This window comes from Zerene cesonia, chromosome 28, assembly GCF_012273895.1.
Source record: "Zerene cesonia ecotype Mississippi chromosome 28, Zerene_cesonia_1.1, whole genome shotgun sequence".
Lineage (NCBI taxonomy): Eukaryota > Metazoa > Arthropoda > Insecta > Lepidoptera > Pieridae > Zerene > Zerene cesonia.
In genome coordinates, this window is record NC_052129.1 from 1,238,407 (window position 1) to 1,247,883 (window position 9,477).

The 9,477-nt window shown below is 34.8% G+C and overlaps 1 protein-coding gene across 1 annotated transcript; it reads left to right on the forward strand.

Moving 5' to 3' along the window:
* Positions 1 to 2,717: 2,717 nt before the first annotated feature.
* Positions 2,718 to 7,079, forward strand: LOC119837684 (trypsin, alkaline C-like; the record flags this gene model as incomplete). The annotated part of the gene is made up of 7 exons (XM_038363414.1): positions 2,718 to 2,885; positions 3,993 to 4,078; positions 4,596 to 4,660; positions 5,235 to 5,434; positions 5,895 to 6,054; positions 6,186 to 6,337; positions 6,961 to 7,079. Coding segments are annotated over 7 exons (930 nt in total), but the record flags the coding sequence as incomplete, so codon positions are not given.
* Positions 7,080 to 9,477: the final 2,398 nt, after the last annotated feature.

The window sequence follows — 9,477 nt, forward strand, 5'->3', positions numbered from 1 at the left end:
ACATTGCTTAATATGGATTGATGGCACCTTCTTCCTAATAAGTATGAAATCAAATCTAAAACAATTTGGTCTATTTGTACGGTCTTGTCTTTTGTTCGCAAACATTTCATTTGTATTTTTTATTCTATTTTATCATCCTAAGATATCAATTGGCTAGTATTTGTGTGCGATTTGGTCTCGGAAGATTTCCCCATAAATTGATTAAACGAGTATTCGATATCAACCCTTATCAATTGATAAGCGATGGCTCACTTTCATGCTATACTTCTTCTAATAGTATTGACACCAACTTGTTTAAAATGATACGTTTGTTTTTAATTTCTGTTTTATTTGCCTTGTGTGAGTATTTATTTTTTTATTTTTTACATTCTTTGTACTTACTATAAATATTTGTAAAATTCCATATGATTAGCTTTATTTAAAACCGGTGTGTTAATTTTTTTAACATATAAACGTTTTAAAGGGTCGTTTGTATAGTTTTTCATCCGATGTTCCTAAAACAAAGAAGGTGCTTCGACTGTTTTCGACTGACTGATTGTCATTGGGTTCAATTTAGGATTTTGAGCGGTAGGTCTGAGATGTCTATTGTTTCAGTGTTAATGACGTGTGAAAACTTCATATACATAAAACTACCATCTAAAAATATTGACTTGCTTTATTCTATAATACTAAATGTGCCCGCTCATGTCAGTAAATGTTTCGATAGATTGATTAAAATCGTTACTCATATAAAGTCATTCTTATAAACTTCTACTCGTATTCTTAGGTATCTACGATCTATGTATTCTTTTGTCTTTCACGTTATTCAAGCGTTATGTTGCCTGGAAGAAGTAGCTGGGGACTGATAAAGACCGCAAACTTTTGCAATATGTGTTTTTATCTGTCTGTAATTGTTGTGCAAATTAAGTGTACATCAATAAACAAAAGCACATCGTTTATAATTTAACCTAAAATAGTATATTTTACTTATTTCATCATCATAATCATCAGCCCATATATGTTCCCACAGCTGGGACACAGGCCTTCTCAGAGGGTTGATGGTAACCTAGTAATCGCAAAAGCTTTCCCCAGCACAAACATCAAATGGATTCGACCAATGTATAGGATTTTTTGCAAAGCGTTGTATGGTTATGATTCTTTTGTTACCAACTGTTGCCTTACTTCTGTGTGCTAATTATGCAATTTCGAAAATAATCCAGTTTGATAACGTTTACAAGTTAATTATTAGTGTTTGATCAACTCGCTTCTTGAATAAATTTGTAACATAATAAGGAACATAGAGTAATAATCTAAGTTTTCCGGCTTTAAACCATCCTTCGATTATTAGGCAAGTTATGTTTCAAGCACGAGTTATTGATCTGGGCGGAACAGAAGAAATTCCTATTAGCACAAGGAAAACTTATAGACAGATATTCTGCTAGATTTATGAAGTTCTTTTTTTTTTTAAGAAAGAAATTATGGAGTATTTATTTGCCAAAAAATTATTATACTGATACATCATTGTTTCCTGTTTTCTCATAACCTATCATTTTAAAATCGATGTTATTTTGGCTTCGGAAATTATGACTGGAATCAATTCACATTAAAGAAACTGCGGATTGCAAGTTACATGAGATTTAAGAGGCTATCCTTAAATGGAATCTTGTTTTCGAGCCATATTGCGTATATATGGTGCGAGTGAAACTCGCCAGATGGTACATAACCGTTACCTCATTCGACATTCCAGCTTCCAGAAGTCAGAAGATTCATTTTAAATATCATGCTATCAACTAGTTATTATACCAGCTTTTTGCCCGCCTAATAAAGGAAAATATAGTTAGTCTTGGGGGTTTCTCATAGCACTCGAATGAGTTTTTAATGTATTTTATTGTAACCGAAAAGTAACTCCTATGTAATTTACTTTAATTTTAAAATATAGAAAGATTAGCTTCACCCCGCCGTTTAATCATATATAGCTTATATTAGACTTCCTCATCCGCATATATAGCTTATATTAGACTTCCTCAATAGAACTCTTCAGCTTTAATTAAATAATAAATTAAATAAATAAGGCTAATTGTTATGGATTATGAAAAAAAACTATAACTAGCTGTTTCGTCAGGGTTGTAAACTAGCGTCGAGGCTGAATAGAAATAATAGTGTACCGGGTATCCATGCATTCGTTAACCGATTACTCCGTTGCTATGCGTGAAAGATATATCTGTATGTATATAACTGATTATATTTATAATAGAACACTCAAAATTTGTTTTAAAAGTAGGATACATGTTACTGATAAAGTTCTTATTTATTTCTTTCGACGAATATTACACCTATGATATAATTATTTATGAGTAGGTACCTACGTAGGTATATCAATTTCAATTAAACAATACTTAGGTTTAGAATAAAGAATGCAATAAGTAGGTACCTAAACTCGTTAATGTTTCATTTCCCACTCTATAAGAAAATAACCATCATTACCCTTCCAACTATCCTACTAGTCCTATAAATATCCTATTATTGCTACTAATATTATAAATGCGAAAGTTTGTAAGGATGTGTGTGTTTTTGTTGCTCTTTCACACAATAACTCCTGAACCGATTCCAATCAAATTTGGTACGTAGGTAGTTAGTTATAATTTCCAACACCGTTACCTAAAATGTCAGGGTTTCACACTCTGTAACACAGTTTTAACTAACACAGGCCTTGGTTTCTACGAATATATTTGTAATAATTTAACAGTTTGGTAAAGATTTATTTATTTCAAATATATTTATTAACAGCGCAGGCGGAGGACTACAAGCTGCTAACTGCGAAACTGGACACATCTTCAGATGAAACGTCTGTTAGAATCATCGGAGGCACGCCCGCTAGTATCGAAAAATATCCATACACAGTGCAGGTTAATGATTATTACAATGAATGTAAAACATGAATTTAGAAAAGTGGGGAAGAGAGTCTCTCTTCTCTCCTTCCCCTTACATTTCTCTATTTTTATGCGTCTTCAAACTACATGCACATGAGCGAATAAAATTCGTGAGATCAATTTATTTTTATTTAAATTTTCGATGTGTCATATTTATTACATTTGTAATCTTTAGTTATAAAAGTGGTATAAAACTTAAAAGAAAACACAAATATGCTATTGTTATGCCCATTTTTATCTTTATTGACGTTTATCGTTTTTGGATAAATTGGGTTTAAACGAATAAGTGCTAGGAAATCAAATAACAAAGGTGCTTTTATGACAGAAATTCTACGAAATTTGTAAACGTTGTTTAATAATATTGTTAAAAATAGCAATAATTTAAATAATATGATTAATTATATTTAGCTAAAAGATAATATACTTAAAAGGGAACTTATGATATCATTATGATAATGCACTATCTTGAAAATGCCGTTTGAAGCATCCGCGAGGAAAACCCTTTTCTGATAAATTATGTACCCGACAAACACAGCATGTAATGTTATATTTATTTCTACAATATGCGTTCCAAAATTACATCTATTTATCTATTTGATAAAGTTCACGAAAATCAATTGAAGTATTCGGGCATGTTTTATACTGACCTCTTATTAATATTAAGTGCCAGCTGTTTCTCCCGCCAAAACTACATTTAGAAACGTGTATCCCTCCAACCTTGTATGAGTTGATTTTTTGGAAAAATAGTCTACCCCTTGGTCTTGGTAACCTTCAATCTTAAACCACGTTGATTAAAACTTCGACGTACATCCAAATTTTTGATAGCGTTACTAATATGCTGAGAGTCTTTCGCATGTATTTTACAACTATACCCCTCCCCCGTATACGCCCAAGCCAAAATGAAAACGAAAGAAGCCCATTCACATAGATTCTGGAAAAGTATAGCTTTCTACTGGTGAAAGAATTTTTGAAAACGGTCCAGTAGTTTTTGTGCAATTACATTACACACATACAAAACACAAATGTTACCTGTTTGTAATGTTAGTTCAGGCAGGTGATTATACTGATTGATTATTATTTCAGATCTTATACAACAGGCAGCTGACGTGTGGCGGTACCCTGCTCACCAGAAGACATGTGATGTCATCTGCTCATTGCTTTGTTACTTCGTAAGTTATTGTAGACTAGCTTTTGCCCGCGGCTTCAAACGCGTTATTTCGGAGTAGTTTATTAGATGTTATTAAACATGTAAACTTCGTCTTGAATCACTCTTAAAAAAAAAACGTCAAAATATGTTGGGTAGTTTTAAAGATTTAAGAATACATAGGGACATAGGGACAGGGAAAGCGACTTTGTTTTATACTATGTAGTGATATACTTGCTTTATAAGACAAACCGCAAATAAGCTGATACACGTAACTTCTGACGCTCGTATTTAGTTTAATTACTTAATTTTTTTTATACATTTGACCGCCAAAAATCGTTAATAGAGTAAACTTTTTATGAAATTATCCATGTCCCAGTTTTCATTTCGTGTACTGTAGATTATTTCTATGCATATATATTTGTTTGTTGCTAAGATGAGAGCTTTTTAACTTTTCATACATTTTGTAAGCTCACATTGTGATTAAACACACTCTGTATTGAAATACAAACTTGATAAAGTCTTATTCCTTTTTTCTGCAGAACTGGTCAGCTGGCCAGTGCATCTCTCTTTAGCGTCCGAGTTGGTTCCACTTACCAGGGCACAGGTAATTCATATATTTTAACATACAATGCATGATTAGATTATAATTTATATATTTATATAATAATTGGGTAATTCTCGCAAGGTCGTCGTCAATATTTAATTTGGTACATCATGTAGCAAATAGAGCAGTCTTAAATATCGTTAATAGTTGGAACAGATTTCATCAATATGCTTGTATAATATCAAAAACATTTTTGATTCGGATTTATACGCAATCGAAAGAAATACTAAAATACTTCTGTACTAACAAATTAAATCAAAAGCCTATATTGTACAAACCAATTTTTTTGGTTTGTTACCCTACAACTTTCGACTGAGTGAATCGATTTTGATGATTGTGTCCTGTTGTGACAATTTGGAGCCGGGTTAGCTACAATTATTTGGCATTAATTGCCTTATACTCTTTTCCTGTTATTAGTTTCACCTGTATTTATATGTATCCGACTACTTCACTCGATTTTGTCCCACTTGAAACGGATAGATCTTATTGAAAATTTGTATGTATAAATAATTTCAAGATTGAAACGTCTTTTTTATTTTTTAAACTTTTAGTATTTTGTGTTCGTACATTTCAGGAGGCTCGCTTCATTCCGTATCGCAGATCCGCATACATGAGCGCTACAACAGCCCAGTGCGAGACAACGACATCGCTGTGATGTCGCTGTCCTCCGCGGTGACGCTGAGCGCTAGCGTCGCGCTCGCCTTCATACCAGAACAGGGCGCGATTGTACCGGACAATGCTAGCGTCGTGACCGTTGGTTGGGGGCGGACTAGTGTAAGTTACTTATGGCGTCACTCCCAACAGACGGTAATGTATATCTGTACAGCATTTCATGCAGATCCGATTTTTGACGTGAAAGAGTAAACTATTAAATAACAAAATTCTCACAAATTTCCACATAAATAAATTAATCGATCGAGGTACTTCGCCTGCTCTCGGAAGGAAAAAAAGAATCAATAGGTTTTGATAATGTTTTGAAACAATTGGCAAAAATGTAGTTCAATGCAACTAACGCCATCTTTCGAGTAAACCATGTGTATGCAATAATACACAAATAAGTTCTAACTCTAACTAACTAACAGAAGTTTTGATGAATAATAATTTTTAAGTACCAGTAGAATAAATTGTATTATTTAACACGTATTAAGACACATATACAGTACATTTACTTAAATGTTTATCCAGTCATTGTTAATATATTTTTTAATGACAATGTATTAATAAATCATTTCAGACGGTCATCGAAGGGAGCTCGGCGTTCTTAAACGAAGTGACAGTTCAGAAGGTCAACATCCAAACGTGCGCAAGCCGGTATCTGATGCTGCAGAATATCACGGGAGAGCCCTATCCTGTGACTAACAATATGATTTGCGCGGGACTACTTGACACGGGCGGTATGTATCGGAAAGAAAGAAAGGAAATGCGTTTAATCACAAATATCTTACAAGACCAATAAAAACTTTTTTTTAATACATTAGGATGTTCAAAGTATATTTGTTTATGTAATAGTTGTAATTATTACCAGGTAAGGACGCGTGTCAAGGGGACAGCGGGGGTCCACTGATATACCGCGGGGTGGTGGTGGGGGCCACCTCGTGGGGCTACGACTGCGCTCACCCCCTCTTTCCGGGGGTCAGCGCTAGAGTAGCCAGCTATACCACTTGGTTGAATAATACGGTTTGTTCTTTTTTTTAGTTTTTAGAACATTACGTTGGTACTTAGTCTACACTAATATTATAAAGAGGAAGAATGTTTGTTTGTAATAGATAAACTCAAAAACTAGTGGACCAATTTTAAGTTCTTTTACCATTAGAAAGCTGCAACCTTGAGTGACATAGACTATATATGTACCACGGGCGAACTGCTACTTAACAATATATCGGTAAAGTCGTGTAATAAATATAATTAATGTATGTATATACTAAGTATCATTTCTTAAGAAACCTTAAGCGTTATGTAATACTAGCCGTTCGCCCGGCGTCGCTCATGGTACATATATTATACTAATACAGCACTAAGGGATAACGTACATACCCAACAGTAAAAATTTTGTTGAAATCGGTCCAGTAGTTCCCGAGATAAGCGCGTACAAACAAACTCTTCAGCTTTAAATTATTAGTATTTATGTTGCAGTATAGTGATTAATTTACATTGAACAGAAAATGATATACTTTTGTATGTTCTGTTTAAATCGTTACTCTAAAGAACTCCATACCTAAATAATGCACCTAAAACTCAGTTATATTATATTCACAGTATATAATATATGTTATTGTAAGTAAATTTTTGCTTTCTTTCAGATAACGGGATCTGGCGGAACGAGAAACGACGCTAGTTCAAGTAAATTAAGTTTTCTATTTGTAATTACCTTATTTGGTGCCATATTTATTAGCAATTAAATAATTTTTATAAGATACATATATAAAATGCATTTTCATTGTATCATACCTATAGATTATAAAGTTAATAAATTAATATAATAAATAGTACTAGCGATCCGTCCGGTACACCTATAGGCTAAAAGCAGAAATCCTTTCTTTTTTTTAAGTATCCTTTCTTAATTAATCCCCGAAATTAAAGATAGCAGAAGACATAGATTTGATTCACTAATGACTATTCTTTTAAAAACCGCATCAAAATCCGATACATAGTTTTAAACTTCCACGCATACTTTATCATCAAAACTGTTATCAACCGTCTTAAACAAAAAGAGGTTATCAATTCAATTGTTGAATTAGGACAATTATATAGCTTCTACGAATATAAGTATACTAATTTAACACATGTTATTAAAAAAATTCACTGTATCTATATGTATGTTACCTCTAACTTTTTACTGCGTGAAGCGATTTTGATGACTCGTTGTTAATTTGAAAGGTATATCTATCTGAGGGGGAATCAAAATTTGGTCCAGCTCTGACAATTTCTAGGCGGTATAGTTTTGATGTTAAAAATAATTATATACTTGCTTAATTATTATTTGAAAAATAATTACATACTATAATTATATACTATATTAGGTTATTTATGTCATAGCAGGCGGGCTAATATTTCGCCTGATGATGGTAAGCGATCACCACTGCTCATGAAAATTCGCGGAGGTAGTGCTTCTGCGAATGCGCTGTTCTCTTAAGTAATGAGGGAGACGTAAGGATTGAATGTAAAGAAATAATGGATAGATAAGGGTGAGGAAAAGGATAAAATCTCTTCTACGCATAAACAGCATGAAAAAAAATAAAACACGTGTTCGGATATCACATATTATGAATATAATTAACGAGTAATGATATAGATATAGTATGGTACATTACAATAAATACAAGGTGTAGGCGGGCGCGTCACGAGTGCGCACTGCGCACCGACACCAGCACCACCTGCCGGCACACCGCTGCGACAACGGAAAACATATATATCATCTATATATCCTACTAATATTATAAATGCGACAGTTTGTGTGGATGAATGTATGTATGTGTACCTTTTTGAAAAAAAAAATATACTCATTACTTTTTCTAATATAATCTTTTACTTTTATATCACAATTGCTGTTCGCCCGTGATACATACATAGCTGATAGAAATTTGGAAGTCGGTCTAGTTGTTTCTGCGTGAAAACTTCACAAACAGAAAAATGCAAACGTTTCGTCTTTATATTATTATTTATGTAAAAAGATGACATTCACAAACAAATTAAACCGCAGGGGTACTGCATTAACCAACTACACAAACTATAGCGTACATAATGGACTCGGTAATGTCATATCAAGTGCCCACCTTTGTCAGTAATCGCCTCGTCCAAAAGCAGGTCAGCCACCAGATCGCCGGCCACGACGCCTTCGCACAGCCGAGGGGCCCCGGAGAGTCCGGGGCTCCCGTTCGGGGCCTCAACCGCCACTTTCCACCGGGAGAGCTCCTCGCTCACGCTCTCGCCCTCTGTCCTGCTGCTCTGGTACCTGGAGGAGATAAAACGATAATTATAGAACAAACTGATTTCTTAACATATTAATATATACTCGTATAAATTAAGTGTCACATTGTTTGTTTTTCCAATTTGCACGCCATGTGCAGTTTGATGCAACTTAAAAGGACAACTTAATAGAAAAGTTTGTATTATTTCTATTTCAATGACCCGATCGGAGCCAGGGCGTGCAGCTAGTATTGGTATAAAGTAAAAGTGGGGCACATACTATATACGTGTGCAATTTTTCATATAAGGACGCGTATTCCCTTTGACGCGTTCCGTTGGTGGAAATTTATATGGATATCGATGGAAACACACAAATATAACTAAGTCCCACGTCCCACGCCCCACGCGGGTACCTGCTCTCGACGAAGGCGGTGAAGGCGGGCTCGCGCAGGCGCAGCGCGCGGTCCAGCACGGTGCAGGTCATGTCCCGCAGCGGGTCTATAATTAAGTAGCTCTGCTCGCCCTCCTCCGCGGGGCTCTCATCGGGGCTAGGCCGCTTGTCCGTCTTGAAGTTTATAAAGAAAATACAAATAAGTGTTTTCAAAAAAATCACGAGTAACTACAGTACTTAAAGATAGTTCTCATTTATTTAAAAGTTCATGTTACCCATAGCTAACTCTGAAACCACACGATCGATACATTATTATGAAAATATTTTCTTTCATCATTAAAATGTGATCTAATAATATAAGACTGCAGAATATGTTTGTTTGAATGAAGACTATTATAAAACACAAGCAATACCGTTCCACCCACACCGGGTGCCGGATCCAGTATGGCAGTGCGCCGCCCCGCCAGCACGTCGTCGAGCACGTAAGTGCGTGCGCGTGCGCAGTCCGTCAGCACGTACG